Source organism: Fusarium solani, assembly GCF_023522795.1.
Source record: "Fusarium solani strain SB1 chromosome Unknown bctg00000017, whole genome shotgun sequence".
NCBI lineage: Eukaryota > Fungi > Ascomycota > Sordariomycetes > Hypocreales > Nectriaceae > Fusarium > Fusarium solani.
The window spans coordinates 84746-99575 of NW_027072140.1; the positions used below are offsets into that span (position 1 = coordinate 84746).

The 14830-nt window shown below is 52.9% G+C and overlaps 7 protein-coding genes across 7 annotated transcripts; 2 read left to right on the top strand and 5 right to left on the bottom strand.

Moving 5' to 3' along the window:
- Positions 1-298: 298 nt before the first annotated feature.
- Positions 299-688, bottom strand: MRS44_018732 (uncharacterized protein; the record flags this gene model as incomplete). Its single annotated transcript, XM_065615242.1, has 2 exons — positions 299-477; positions 526-688. 2 exons carry the CDS (start codon positions 686-688, stop codon positions 299-301), a joined length of 342 nt encoding a protein of 113 aa, XP_065471314.1.
- A 4138-nt stretch (positions 689-4826) lies between these two features.
- Positions 4827-5441, bottom strand: MRS44_018733 (uncharacterized protein; the record flags this gene model as incomplete). Its single annotated transcript, XM_065615243.1, has 1 exon — positions 4827-5441. One exon carries the CDS (start codon positions 5439-5441, stop codon positions 4827-4829), a length of 615 nt encoding a protein of 204 aa, XP_065471315.1.
- A 78-nt stretch (positions 5442-5519) lies between these two features.
- MRS44_018734 (uncharacterized protein) lies at positions 5520-6461 on the bottom strand (the record flags this gene model as incomplete). The annotated part of the gene is made up of 1 exon (XM_065615244.1): positions 5520-6461. One exon carries the CDS (start codon positions 6459-6461, stop codon positions 5520-5522), a length of 942 nt encoding a protein of 313 aa, XP_065471316.1.
- A 277-nt stretch (positions 6462-6738) lies between these two features.
- Positions 6739-7203, bottom strand: MRS44_018735 (uncharacterized protein; the record flags this gene model as incomplete). The annotated part of the gene is made up of 2 exons (XM_065615245.1): positions 6739-7125; positions 7174-7203. 2 exons carry the CDS (start codon positions 7201-7203, stop codon positions 6739-6741), a joined length of 417 nt encoding a protein of 138 aa, XP_065471317.1.
- A 308-nt stretch (positions 7204-7511) lies between these two features.
- Positions 7512-10542, top strand: MRS44_018736 (uncharacterized protein; the record flags this gene model as incomplete). Its single annotated transcript, XM_065615246.1, has 4 exons — positions 7512-7526; positions 7826-8476; positions 8529-10167; positions 10217-10542. 4 exons carry the CDS (start codon positions 7512-7514, stop codon positions 10540-10542), a joined length of 2631 nt encoding a protein of 876 aa, XP_065471318.1.
- Positions 10543-11381: 839 nt separating this feature from the next.
- On the bottom strand, positions 11382-12322 carry MRS44_018737 (uncharacterized protein; the record flags this gene model as incomplete). Its single annotated transcript, XM_046279725.2, has 2 exons — positions 11382-12132; positions 12207-12322. 2 exons carry the CDS (start codon positions 12320-12322, stop codon positions 11382-11384), a joined length of 867 nt encoding a protein of 288 aa, XP_046125809.2.
- A 1678-nt stretch (positions 12323-14000) lies between these two features.
- Positions 14001-14714, top strand: MRS44_018738 (uncharacterized protein; the record flags this gene model as incomplete). Its single annotated transcript, XM_046271635.2, has 2 exons — positions 14001-14015; positions 14094-14714. The coding sequence occupies 2 exons, from the start codon at positions 14001-14003 to the stop codon at positions 14712-14714; spliced, it is 636 nt and encodes a 211-aa protein (XP_046125810.2).
- Positions 14715-14830: the final 116 nt, after the last annotated feature.

The window sequence follows — 14830 nt, forward strand, 5'->3', positions numbered from 1 at the left end:
TTGAGCGGGCTCGGCAAGGCTAACAGCACGAGGGCCTTACATACGAGTCTTAGAAGTTGATGATGCTGAACCAACTCGCTTTTGCCTAGGCGTACCAGTTCAGAGAGCATTCTTCTTCCTCGAAAGTAAACGCCAAAGGTGGGGGCAAACGAACCGAGCAAAATGGAGGTCAATGCAACTAGAAACATGTCCTAAATAAATCACAATGTTTCTGGAATACGTCTTATCTTGAAAGGACGGCTCATATCGCACGTCCACCGCCCACGTTCGTACTCCACAAGAAATCATCAAATACTCTTTAGGCGGCCTCGTCTACCGGTGCTACCACTAGGTCTTCAAGAAGTTCACGCAGTGACTTGTACTCTGGCTCTTTCATATACCTCCACTCATTTGCATCTTTGGACCAGTTGTCTGTGTTTTTAAACTCGTTCCTCCACTCAATGAGCTCTTCCTTGGTAGGAGGGCGGCTTTCTAGAACTGCCTTGCATTAGAAAGAAGCCTGTAGGTGTTATTCAATGATCTTACCTAGTTTGAGAGCCTGTTTCGCCTTATCCTCGCTCGCATCGTCCTTCAAATAACGAGCTGCTCTTAACAAATCTTCCGCAAGGAGCTGAAAGCCGGATACCAAACACCATCCCAACGAAGGTAGCGTTGTGCCGCAGAGCTTCAGCGAGGGGTTGCTGGACATTGTAGCGAAATGGAACACAAGTTAGGGATGAGTAAATGAGCTGTTTAGCTAATGATGAGAGACAAGGTGCAGTCATTTGAGACTTAGGCGGGAATGAATCAACCATTTTATACTCTGTGTCTGAGCCCTTTAGGGCGGGCCACCGCCATGTTTCGAAGACAATTACACCGCCCTTATGTTTGGTACATCATCGCCCATACCACTTTCTGTGGCTACGCAAAGCGGAAGTAAAAGACGAGGATTGAGTCAAGCGGGTCAATATTTTAGTCTGCTGCCTATCAACTGCAGCACCTCACAACCGACCGAGTTTGTGACTTTGGGCGACAACAATAGCAGGGGCAACAAGGCAAGAAGCGAGGCAACAAAACGCGACAGAAGGCAACGGCGAGATAGCATGGGTGGTTCGGAGCCTGGTGGGAAATGAAAGGTTATCAGAGGTGCCAGGATGTTGACGGTACGTCAGTGGGCCAATCCTCATTGTTGAAGCGCATCCATTGCCGGGTATCATCACCATACTCTTCCGAGTCATGTAGCGGATCAGTGGACCCAGGGTAAAGAGCCAGCATGTTGCATGAGGTGAAATAAGTCGATGAATGCTCAAGAGCCTCCATCATTGGCTCACCAGACTGACTCAATTGTGCCTAAAGGTTCGGGAGGCTTGACAAGCGCCCGTCTAAGGCACGCTTCGAGGTGAGCCAACATGCGTCTTGCGGATGTGCCATTCCGCGGCATCAAATGGGCCGAGGCCGAGTTTGCGAGTACGAGGTGGGCGGGTAAGTCTTGCCACGACCCGTGGAGGTGTTGATGTGGATCATCGGTGAGAGCTTTGGTAGTCAAGAATTTCTTCTGCACTTCTCACAATGGAAAGTCTACCCGCGTAGCAGACACCGGCAAAACCGGAGATGCTGGGAGGCACTCACCGGTCTTTGTCAAACCAAGGATGAACAACGCTTGGCCTGAATCGCCTAAAGGGGCCTTTCCATTCTTGGTTTCCGATGCAGCCATGCTACTGTACAGTACACCTCGATGGCGGCAGCCACATGATCGAAAAGGGGCGGACGGCGGGTGACCTGATCCACTTCTCTCCTCTGGCTTCAAGACGAGATTAGATGTTGGCCTGGGCAAGCTTCCCCCGTGCCACCTCTCATGCTCTCAACCGAGTCGATTCATGCAAGTCTCCTGCCTACATGCTTCGTGCTTTCCAGCCCCTGCAGGCTTGGTAGCGCGACGCCGTTCGAGGAAATGTCGAGGAGGTAGGGGCATGACTGGTCAGCTTGACAGATGAGGTGTGGTAGGGCGGGCTTGACTAAGGTCGGCTGAAACCCGCCATCTCCCCGAGTCATACCATGCGGCTGATCACAGTGTGCTCGGATCCTTGGGGGCCTCAACCGTAATTGTAAGAGATCACCATCGCAAGCGGCAACGGGGCACATGTTTGATTTGGGTAAGCTAGACCGTCGACGCTGAGCCTTATTCACCTAAGCAAGGGAGCCTGCTTTAGCTGCCAGGTCACTTTAATTATGAGGCCAACGACCGAACAGGCTATCCCTATGTGAGTCATGTATCTGCATCCTCCCACAGAAAGTCGCTATTCTCGCCCTTGCTCCGAGACCCCGGCGTGGAGGAAATCAGTGCACGGACTCTGACTAGGGGCGTGATGCCTGCCTTGGCGCTGTTTTCAATACCCGGACTTCCTTCTGCTGGGTCTGGAGCGTGAGTCGGTGGCGAGTCGATCATTGGTCAAGGGAACTAGATATGGAGACGAGTTGCTCAATGAGCGGCTGTCACATATACAGACTATCCCCCAACTTGACCTGTTTTCTTCCTCTATCTGCACTCACATGCACTCGAACTCAACATGCCTTACATAGATGATAAAATCTCTTACACCGATGAGCCTCGACGCCCTCCTGGCTCGCAGTTCGGTGCTCCGCTGAATATGAATGCATGCCCCTGTCTTCCATTGCGAGTGATCCCATTTGCCAGATATCCCGGGCTTGTACCTGACGCAGGTGCTGGAGCGAGACAACGAAATCAGCATTCAAGGAGAGCCGGGCTTGACGGAGATCTCGCTGTTACCCAAAACTCGGAAAGGAGGTTTGTTAGGCAAGGAGAACCAGGGTCCCGACGAGGGGCGCCGCCGGATTGATGAACGAACGTGCGGATAGCAAGGCAACTGCATAACCCCTTTGCTTTTTATCTGCAGCCTTTGTTCATATTCTGGCGAGGTCGCTTGCTCCGGGAAACACGGCACACCTCGCTAGACATCGATGGCTACATTACATGGGACCCATCTCATCAACGGACAGATCGCCCACTTTTTCTCCGCCAACAGACAGATCGCCCACTTTTTTTACGCCAACGGACAGATCAATCTACAACCTAATTTTCACGTCGGCCGATCCATGAGCCCCTTTTCACATTTCTCACCAACAGGCCATTCCCCACCCAGACAGTGCTCATCGAGAATTAAGTACAGGTGTTGCACCCTCTCTCATCTCATTGGTGCACCTAGCCGAGTTAGGGCTCAGGGAATTGGCCGTGGAGTGCCGACGATTCACCATGGGCCTTACCGTCAGCAGCTCTGTGCGGGCAGTGAAGTGCGCAAGGTTAGTAATATCCCCTTGCATAAACGGAGCCTATCCTGAGCTTTAACCTGGAACGTTAATGTGACCCTCGGCAATGAGTCTGGAGATATGAGTCGGAACTCCCCGTGCTTTTATGAACACGTCAACACAAACGGGTTTCACGCAGAGCTTAACGCAGCGCGGGAGAGAGTGCAGCTAGTCTGCCTACACGGCCCCTCTACCCAGCAGCCCAATAAAAATGTTTGTAGGCGGCGCTGGTTGCCGCCGCAAAGACTTTCAAGCAGCAGACGCTTTGGCTATTGCTCCATCACTGATTTCCGGCGAAGATATTCATGGGGTCAGGTGATGTTCTGACGCTGATACTGTCGTCTCTGTACCAAGCACGTCAGGCGTCGAAGACAGATGTGTGTCGGTGCATTTGCCGAAGGATCGAGCACTGCGAGGGTTGGAACTCGAGGGGGTGCTAACGCTACCCAGCTAGTATTCAATATGGCTATCTAGAAAGCTGGTGAGTGCACGAAGGAGACAAGATAGCGCTCCCCAGGGCTGTATATGATGCTCCCTTGTGTTGATCGTTTCGTTCCTGCTTGGGGGGCTCAGCTCTAAGATAGAATGAAGATGTCCAAATGAGCCAGCAGCAACCGTTTCTATGAACCCCCCTGCCAAAGCCCAAACATTTTCTTCCGTCATCAAAGTTTCCCGGTGAATCTCGCTCGGGCTGTTACTGATGGCCGCGCAAGGGTTTGTGCGCTCAATGCCTTTGGGGATGCTTGTTGGGTTGCCCAGACGGATAGTATTGCCTCTTTGCATCCAGAGCATAACATTCCATCGGTTATTTGCACCCAGGGCTCTAGATTCTCTGTCGAGGGCAGCAAGGCTGCTATGGGATCTTGGTGATGTGGCTGACGGCTCACTCTGCTGGGGGAATCACGGCGGTCCATCTGATTAGCGTTGTGGACTGTGTTCAGATGAGAAGCCTTATCGGAGAATAGGGTAGACTACGGCTCTAGGCATGTCAGGCCGAAACTAAAGCAATCTGGCGCCGGTGGCCGAGTGGATTCAACTAATGTCTCGGTGTTGGTTTAGTTTATTGCGATGAATCGAGGGGGAAACTACTCTTGTTTCTTCTAGCGAATAAGAAGACATTGTTATTGTCGTCAATGAAGGCCCCAAAAGAGGCCATCAGGCACATAGCAAAAAGACATGGTCATAGGAAGACGCATATTTAGAGTTAGGATCGGACGCAATGTCTCAAATGCAACAGGATAACAGGATGATACAACAGCCGCCTCAATGATGGCTTTGCTGCTGAATAGGCCCTCTGTCCAACACACTTTGGTGCTTCTTTCCTATGAATAAGGGCAACTGGGCCTGACTAACTTGAATCATGAAAACTACCCTTGAACTAAAAGTGATCTGTGTATCGCCTATAGCCGGAGGAAACATATCTCTGAGTGGGCGCAGTTCATTCCGTACCTCAGGCGACTGATGAGTGACTGACATAACATCATACTTCGCCTTGGACACCCTCGGCGCTGGGCTCCTCGTCGTCAAGCTCGGTGGCACCCTTCTTGCCCATGCCCCTCCAGGAACTCATCGCCCTCCATGATAGTGTGGAGCTCAAGACCAGAGTCCTTGGAGTAGACCCGGATGCCAACGATGCAGACGGCATTCCATGGAGCAGGCGCCCCCTCTTCTTCGGTCTTGTCGTCGTCCTGGACTGCTGCTTGTTTATAGGGAATGCCGTGAGGCTTTGAAACTCTCTCATTGGCCAAGTGGACAACCTCCCAGTCCTCAACGGGAGAGTCTGAGGACTCGTCGGCGGAATTGTAAGCAGGCCGCGCCCTGACAGGCAGGGTCTCTTTCTCTTCAGAGAGAGCAGGTGTTGCTCCGTCGATCGGACGCACCTCTTGCTTGTTCCTAGCGGCCCCATCCACAGATTCCACCGACTTGGGGGTCAGGTGTGGTGAGCCAGGCGAGATAGACACTGCACCAGCAGTTTCAGCCTCAGGGCTCTCGGGATCACTCGGGCCCTCAATGGAATCCAGAACATCCTTGTCGGCACCAGACTTGGTCTCAACGCCATTGAATGCTTCGCCCCCAGACTCGCCGTCAGCCTCGTCCACCGCCTCAGAAACCTTGGCCTCAGCCTCAGTAAGCCTCATCTTCATCTCAGCCCTCTCAGCCCTCTCAGCCTTCACCTTGGCATTGTACTCCTCGCCTAGGCGATTCTGCTCGGCCTCCTAGGCCTCACGACCCCTCTGCTTCTTCTCCATGTTCTTCTCCTTCTGCGTTTTGGAAGCGCGCCGTCTGGTCGAGCGCAGCTCCCGATCGAGGCGGCGCCTTTTCTGTCGGCACTCAGAGGCCTTCTCCTGGCGGAGCTTGATGCGCTCATCCATATAACTCCTCGCCTTGCCGTGGGCCAGATCATATGAGTGACCGACCTGGGGAAACTTCTTATTCTCAACCCTGTTGCGGCACTCGTGCTCAACGACTTCTTCGACGGAGTAGGCATTGACGTCTCGCTCGCAAGTAACCTTAAGATGAACAACATAGTTGCCTGCAGGGAGTTCTGCAAGATCCACCGACACCGATCGGTCCATGACATAGTGGCCATGGGGTCTCGCAACGTAGTCCTCAGCATCGGGGCTATCCTCTTTGTGAAGCCGAAAATCTAGATGGAATGAATATTGTCCCCAGAGACCGACGTAGTACCGTCTATCGAGTTGGGACAGAACCAGGCAAAGGGGTGAGTTCTTGGTCAAATTGAACTGGAACTTCTTATAGTACTCTGCCTTCCATGGTATGTCGACTGCAATCCAGCGCTGACAGCATCGCCAGTCGAGGCCACGGAAACGTCGCATGCAATCGAGGTGGGTAAACTTTTTCATGAAGTCCTCGTACGACACCCAGAAGACAGAGTCGCTCCCAAACGTATGGCCGAGCTCTTTATTGGCCTGGGTTGTCCACTCCTTAAAACCATCACTCCAAGGCCCTTTCCAGGTACCTTCGCCAACCTTGCCTCGAGGATCCCGGAGTTTCACCAAGCGCTCTCCAGATTCGAGCATTCGAGCGTCCATAACGACGTAGCAATGTCCTTCCGAGATGCCGTCAGGCCGAACGTAGTTGCGTCCCAGATAACCTGTTGAGGCACCAAAAAGGAACTCGTCATTGGCTCTGGACATTTTTTTTATCCCAAAACTCGTCCATTTTGGGGATGTTGGATATCTGTATCCCGGTGGCGACGTTGCCTGAGAGGTCTTCTAGACCCTCGCTCATCCAGCCGCCAGATAAAGATGCATAGTCCCCGTGAGCTTTAGCATAGGCCTTCTCCACCAGTGGGACCCAGGTCTCGTTCTGGTCCCTACACTGGGCAAAGAAGAGGGCCTTAGAGCCGGTCTGGTAGGTGTTTCGATACACCTCCTCGTTGTCCTCGCGGCTGATTTGTTCTAGGAGGTGTCGCTAGATGTTAGGAGGGTTCCAGTCGGGTGACTTGAGGTAGAGCTTGTCGTCAATGATGGTTTGGATCCACTCGCCATCTCTGAAGAACACGAAGGCGTAGATACCAACCTCGGTATCGTAGGCGACGCAGATGCGCTTCAGTTCATCTGGAACATTGCCAAGAGCTGTCAGAGCCCCCGTGAACCAGCAGTTGCCCAGAGCTCCTTGTTGGACGTCGCCGCCGTTCACATTCTTCATGAAGGTAGGGTTGTCGAAAATCTCATGGACTCGCTTGACAGATCTGGGGGTTAAGGCTGAGGGGGAAAGAAGTGTATCCTTGTCGAGCTTAAAGCGCTGTGAGCCAAGGCTATTCAAGCAATGGCCCTTCTTCTGTTTGAGGTCTCGATCCTATCGCAATTAGCAGCGGAATTCACCGTGTGCAGTATTCTATCTTACCAAATCCCAATCGTGGTCCTCGTATCTCATGCCCACTCTCTTGCATTCTTCGGCCTGATTCTGAACTATGCGCCTACACTTCTCCGCAGTGCGCTCGTACGGGTCCAACAGCAACTCATTTGATTGACAATAATCAGCCGCACTGAGCGAGAGGGATCCAGAGGGGAGGACGGCAAGGGGTTTTCCAGGGTGGCGGCTGAAAAATCCATCCCAGGTGCGGTCGATGGAGTCCTGAGGCGAAAGTCTCTTCTTTTCTTCTTTCGCCCGTTATTTCTGGTGATAGTGACGGTGGACTGCTTTCGAGGGCGCCCAGAGCCATCTGACTCCGACGACGAGCTATGACTGTGCATGTCGTAAGCCGTAGGGAAAAAAAGTTGGAGGCCCGGGAGAGGGTGTAATGCTGCTTAGGAGAAAGAAGAGCAGGTGAGGGAGCCAGTCGTAAATGGTTCTCTATACCTGACGCTTTTCCCTCTCGCAGATGGATTATTTGTCAGGGGTGAAAGGGCAATGGCCGACACCAAGTTCCAATGCCTACACCGGCCCGACCTCGACCAACTACTTCTTCGATGTCGCCGCCAAGCCAGCCAACGACCAGGATCCTTCAGACAGCAACCCTTCTCCCTTGCGCGAAGCCCTGGACTGATTCGCTCAGTTTTTCATCGAGCCGCTCTTCCTCCCCAGCACGCTGGATAGAGAGCTGAAGGCCGTCGATTCCGAGAACAAGAAGAACCTCCAGAATGACACCTGGCGGTTGCATCAGCTCGAGAAATCTTTGTCGAATCCCAATCATCCCTTCTGCCACTTTGGGACGGGTAACTTTGAGGTCCTCAAGACCCTCCCTGAGGCCCGTGGTATCAATGTGCGGGACAAGTTCATCGAGTTCCATGCCAAACACTACTCGGCCAACCGCATGAAGTTGGTTGTCCTGGGTCGCGAACCGCTTGACGTTCTCCAGAAATGGGTCGTGGAGCTTTTCTCTCCCGTCGTCAACAAGAAGCTGCCACCAAACAGATGGCCCGGCGAGCTTCCCTTCAGAGAGTCCGATCTCGGCATGCAATGCTTTGCAAAGCCCGTCATGGACTCGCGGGAGCTGAACCTTTACTTCCCCTTTATTGATGAGGAGTTCATGTTTGCCAGCCAGCCCAGCAGGTATATCAGCCATCTCATTGGACACGAAGGTCCCGGAAGCATCATGTCGTACATCAAGTCCAAGGGCTGGGCAAACGGCCTTAGTGCGGGTGCTTACCCCGTCTGCCCTGGCACTCCCGGCATCTTTGACGTCCAGGTCCGCTTGACAGAAGAGGTGCGCCATCAAAACAGTGTGTTTATGACCAAGTAGTGCTAACATGACGCAGGGCCTTAAGAACTACCCCGAAATCGTCAAGGTTTTCTTCCAGTACATTACCCTCCTTCGCGAGTCTCCGCCCCAGGAATGGATTTTCCAGGAGCAAAAGGGAATGGCGGACGTGGATTTCAAATTTAAGCAAAAGACACCAGCAAGCCGTTTCACCAGCCGAATCAGCTCGGTCATGCAGAAGCCCCTGCCTCGAGAGTGGCTGCTCAGCGGTCACAGTCGCCTTCGGACATTTGAGCCTAAGCAAATCGAGGACGCCGTTGCCATGATTCGCCCTGACAATTTTCGAATGGTTATCGTATCTCGCAACTACCCTGGAAACTGGGACCAGAAGGAGAAGTGGTATGGAACCGAGTATCGTTACGAGAAGATCCCCGAAGATCTCATGGAAGAGATCAGGCAAGCCGCCTCAGTATCTCCCAGTGAGCGCCTGTCATGCCTTCACTTGCCCCATAAGAACCAGTTCATCCCCAGCCAGCTTGAGGTTGAAAAGAATGAGGTCACAGAGCCAGCGCTCAACCCACGAGTGCTGCGCAACGACGGCATCGCCAGGACATGGTGGAAGAAAGATGATACCTTCTGGGTTCCCCGTGCCAACGTCATTGTCAGTTTGAAGACGCCACTGATCGACTCATGTGCCGAGAGCGACGTAAAGGCTCGTCTCTTTTCGGATTTGGTACGCGATGCGTTGGAAGAGTACTCATACGATGCGGAACTCGCTGGCTTGCAGTACAATGTCAGTCTTGATTCGCGAGGTTTGTGCTTGAACGTTAGTGGCTACAACGACAAACTTCCCGTGCTTCTGGAGCAAGTCGTTACGACGATGCGAGATCTGGATATCAAAGAAGACCGATTCGAGATTGTCAGGGAACGCCTGACCAGAGGGTACGACAACTGGCAGCTTCAGTCGTCCTACCACCAAGTTGGCGATTATACCACCTGGCTGAATGCACCGGAGCGAGACTTCATAGTGGAAGAGCTTGCCGCGGAGCTTCCAAGCATCACCGTCGAGGGCGTGCGACTGTTCCAGAAGCAGATGCTGGGCCGGCTGTTCATCGAGGTCTATGTGCATGGCAACATGTACAAGGAGGATGCTCTGAAGATAACGAACATGGTGGAGTCTACCCTGAAGCCTCGAGCCCTGCCTCGAGCTCAGTGGCCTATCCTTCGGTCGCTCATCCTGCCGCGAGGGTCTAACTACGTCTTCAAGAAGACCTTGAAGGATCCTGCCAATGTCAACCACTGTGTCGAGACTTGGTTCTATGTCGGCAGTAGAGAGGACCGTGTCATTCGCACCAAGACTCTCCTTTTGGACCAGATGCTGCACGAGCCCGCTTTCGACCAGCTCCGTACCAAAGAGCAGCTGGGCTACATTGTCTTCAGCGGGCCTCGAGTGTTCTCAACAACGTACGGTTTCCGCTTCCTCATCCAGAGCGAGATGACTCCCGAATTTTTGGATTCCCGAATCGAGGCTTTCCTTAGGAGATACGTGGAGACACTAGAGAAGATGAGCGAGACAGAATTCGAGGGCCACAAGCGAAGTCTCGTCATCCGTAGACTGGAGAAGCTTCGAAACTTGGACCAAGAGTCGTCTCGCCACTGGTCACAAATCACCAGCGAGTATTACGACTTTGAGCTCGGTAGGTACAAGCAAATGGAAATATCTAGGAGCATGCTAACTTGTCATAGCTCAACAAGATGCTGAGCAAGTCAAGAAGCTGACGAAGCCGGAGATGGTGGAATTTTTCAACAAGTATTTCGACCCTGCCTCAAGCGAGAGGGCTAGGTTATCGATCCATTTACACGCGCAAGGAAAAGCTGAGGGAGTGGAAAAGAGACAGGAGGAGGCTCAAAAGAAGGCCGACGAGGAGGCGCCGGCTGGAGATATCCCATCTGCCATTTCCACCGCCGTGGAAATCACCGACGTACGGGTCTTCAAGGCAAACCTACCAGCCAGCTCAGGGGCACGACCGGTCAAGGGAGTGAGCGAGTATGAAGATACGAAAATGAAGTGACCGCAGTCTTGTCGGACTATAAGGGGGGCCGGATCCGGAAGGAGGTCGGCCAGGCATGGTCCCGGGTTTCGCGCCTTGTGTCTCCGTAGCCCAGTCTCTACGGGGAGTACCTACACTTACTGTGTTCCTTTAGTTCTTATCAAGACAATGAATCACGATGTGCAAGAGATGATGTTTCGGCTGCGTATCCGTTGAATTACCAGTCTCTCTACTCCCCGTGTCGCTGAAGGTAGCAACTGTAACACCCCTACAAGGTCCTCGCGCCGTCTCCTGTGGCACACTACTCTTTCTCAACAATCTTGATGGTACATTCAATCTGAGTGGCAACCAGACACCAGCTGTCTTCTTCCGGATCATCATCTCCCTGATGAATCTGCATGAGAACGACAAGCATGTGTCTGAGCTTCGCGCAGCGGCGATAAATCATTTATCGCCTGACTGAGATGCTTAACGCCAAAATCATTGCAGCCCTTTTAATAACAGTGGCTGGCATGTCTTTGACTGTGTAATGGTTGCTGTGTGTGATGCACATCACCAGAAATGGGACCTTTTTTTTTTAAAAAAAAAAAACATCTATGTAATAATACAAACATATCTTACAAACATATCTGATCAATTTCGGGTCTCGAAATTAACTACTCACAATGATGCCCAAGCCTCGTCTTTGCCTCATTGTGACTCCTCAAATAAGCGTGGCCCAACGATGGATAGAATTTGTGTCCTGGAATACTGTTTCTCCCGCCTTCCAATCTAAAGGCCTTGTATCTGATCTGTCCATGTCTTGATGAAACGTGCAAGTGGAGTCGAGGAGTGATGCTCGACACGAGGGACACTAGTTGTCACCGTGAGGCAACTCCTTCATGGAACCTGACAGAGAGACTGGCCAAACTGGGATGCAAGGCACCATGGCTTCCATGCCCCCCACCAGACATGTTCGGCGGCACGAAGGCCTGATACCATATCACTGTGGGAGGAGGAATCAGGCATGTAACATTGTGATGGCCGGGAGTAGTCGTGCGAGGAGTGGCTGTTGAGGAAGGAGGCGGCGGGGCCCGGTGGACAGGCCAGTGTGCAGGGTAGGCATAGGCATAGGCATAGTGCGCATCTCCTCGAAAGGGGGAGGTTCTCTCTTGCCGGCTGGGAGGCTTTTCAGGATTCGTGGAGGGTGAGGAGGGTACCCGCGATCGCAGCATGCTCTGGGGAGGAGGTGGCGCCGTGCTGCGGTACATGGGTATGCCCATCCGGCCCATTTCCCCTCCTCCGTTCTCGATCTTGATGCGCGGTTCGGGTGGGGAAGACGACCGTAGCGCCGGGAGCTGATGGGTGCCGAAATGCGGAGACGGTGCGTACCGCGGGGGCTGCCGGATGGCGGGCAGGGGGACCTGCTCCAAGGCGGGCAGGCTCGCGCAGCTCGAGACTGGCGAGGATCCATAGTCAAAGGTCTCTGAGGGGCTGCTAAGCGCTGTAGGAGAGCACAGGGGAGCTGGGAGGATGATCCTATTGCAAATCTGGCGACGGCGCTGCTGGCGCTTCTTGCAGTTGTACTTGCCAATGTCCCAGATGTCAAAGTGCTGCCGATAGGAACGAATGCTATATCCCGCGAGCTTGTCAGCAGTTTTCTCTTGTAATACTGTATAGGTTCATAGAAGAGCATAGAAGCTTACCATGCTTTAAAGTTGTACTCAGTCTTCATAATGCCCTGTACATCCTCGAGCGTCCTCCCCTCCTGGATGTAGAGCTTGGTAATTGTCGCACGGTGCTCGTTCCAGGGCTTCGCCATCACCTTTGTCTGTCAATGAGAACTCGGTCAAAAACTTTGGTTGGTTTGAGGGAGGGGAGGAGAAGAGTGCTGTTATGTCAAGAGGGGATAGTTTCTCGAGTTGCCCTGTCTCAATCCTATGGGACAATGATGGCTGAGATGATGGTAAGAAAGTCGACGGGCATTGAGGTACTACAAGGAGATGAATTGAATCTTTCTTTCCCCTTTCTCCTTCCCTGATCCTTTTGGTTGGTGTAGTATATGAGTAGCGTTGGGTGGGCGTGCTGTTGTTCTTCAAAACCCTGAGGCGATAGGGATGGAAGGGTTAAGAAAAAGATTGAGACGAACAAGGATCAGAGGCGTAGCTCGCTTTTGAGAGAAATCACATACGTCTAAACTGAGTAAAAAACAGGAGCTCAGAGCATTATTAAGTACTTCGAAGAGTCCCGCATGCCCTTAGAGCCTCGTTCTCGCAAAGGGTGGGAGGGGAAAACTTCACAAGGCAGCTGCAGTAGCGAGGCAGACATACAGGGATAGTTGAGTTGTATACCTATATTTTCGACTTTTTATTTTCCCACTTTTAACCATGTACATCCTCTTCTGCAGGACTTTCGAGATGACTGATATTAGCCAGGCTTGTGTTAAGGTAACACACACGTTGACGGGCCAGGCTGGTCGGTGGTGGCGGTTCAACCTCATCCTGCTGCCAAACGTATCACCCACAATCATCGTAAATCACCCGATACTCTCAGATGAGATAAAAATGAAAGTGCGGTTCACATAGGAGTGGGAACAAGGTGAGAAAAAAAAAAAAAAAAAAAAAAAGGCCTGCTGGGCTTGGCCAGGCTGCCGCTGAGCTGGCTAACGCAAGGCGGCCAGGCTACAGGGCGCGTGCCCCTTCATCTGTGATGGGATGCTGCGTCTTTGAGTGGTTCGCCCCGGAGCCTGATTCTCACTCACAACCGTGGGCGCGATTTTGTCTTTGTCCCTGCAGCAGGAGGCTCGGCGGTACGCATCCTACGCAGGGGGTTGGGGTGAACGACAAATCCTCTCCTCTTCAGCGTGGCACTTGCTCTAGTTCAAAGAGGCTGGCAGCAAAGTGACCGCTGGCGAATGCAACCGATCATCCTGGCCACCACACGCAGTGAATCTCCAACCCGGTGCAAGGCGCACAGTGGCGGCTCAATCATGCTAGTGTGTCTGTGTGTGCTTTTTCAACCTAGGCCATAAGATTGCAGCTCCGAAGCCACAGTGGATTGTCTTGCATGTATCCGTATGACCTCGACGCTGCTGGGTTGAGCAATAGGGAAGGGAGGCTTTGTGAGCTGAAGTTATGGCTACCTCCACCTTGTCTCAGCTTGGCCGGAGAAGCCGGACGGTGTTCCGATCCTTGCGGCGGTTTGCCGTTGCCACTTGCACAAGCTGTACATGGGTCTCGTTTGATCTCCAAGCCTTGTTGTCCCCTCTCCCACCTCAAACCATGGTTGGTGGACACCATGCACAGGACTCATAAGCAGCCACATCTTCGGGGCTGTCACAGAACACCTCGGATTCATGGAAAAGGCGTCACCATCCCCAGGCCTGTCTGCTCTTCGCTCCACTTTCAGCACCTTTCAGCATCCAGCCCCAGATCCCCAGGGTTAACTGACCACCTCACGAAACCTGCACTACTTGTTCTGTCAAGTCACAATACAGCTAAATGTCAACGCCGGCGGTATGTGGCCTGCCTTGGCCCAAGCCTCGACCTTTCCCCTCGACCCTTTTTCTAATATTAGCATTTTCCTGTCTATAGCAAAAAGCCAATCTTGCCCGGATAAGGGATAACCAAAGGAGGTCACGAGCCCGCAGAAGAGAGTATCTCCAAGAGCTCGAGCAACGGCTCCGAGTCTACGAACTCCGGGGCGTCGAGGCATCCTCTGAAGTCCAGCAGGCCGCCAGGAGGGTGGCTGAGGAGAACCGTCAGCTTCGCGGCCTCCTCAGCCTAAACGGTATCACTGATGAGTACATATCTCATTATTTGCATCGCGACACCGCGACAGCCCAGACCGACCCGACGCCAATCCCTCACTTCCCTTCGAGAAACCCTAGCGAGGCCGTTCAGTCACTCCAGCACGTTATAGCGCCCAGGAGACCTGATTCTCTCGATCCCGGCATCTCCTGTAGTATGCCGTCGCAGATCAGCTACGAAAGTAACGACTCGACGAGTATCTCGACGCTGTGGGTGCCAGGGCAAGCTTACCAACCTGGTCCGGCAAACTGCCACCCACTCTCTGGTAGCATTTCCATTATAATGGTACCGTCTCAGATGTACCTACCGCAGCAAATATGCTCGCTCGTTCCGGACACTCGAGCACCACCCACTGAAGCCAATGACTCAGTTGCAGAATTGGAACGCCCGCCCAAAGGCGCCTAGGGCACGGCTGTTCCGTGGCGGCTATAGTCGTAGTATCACTTAATCTTGCTCTCTAACGGGGTTCGGAAAATACTCATTGAAGGTTGGGGAGATGGCTCTCCACGTCGCCAGCCCTC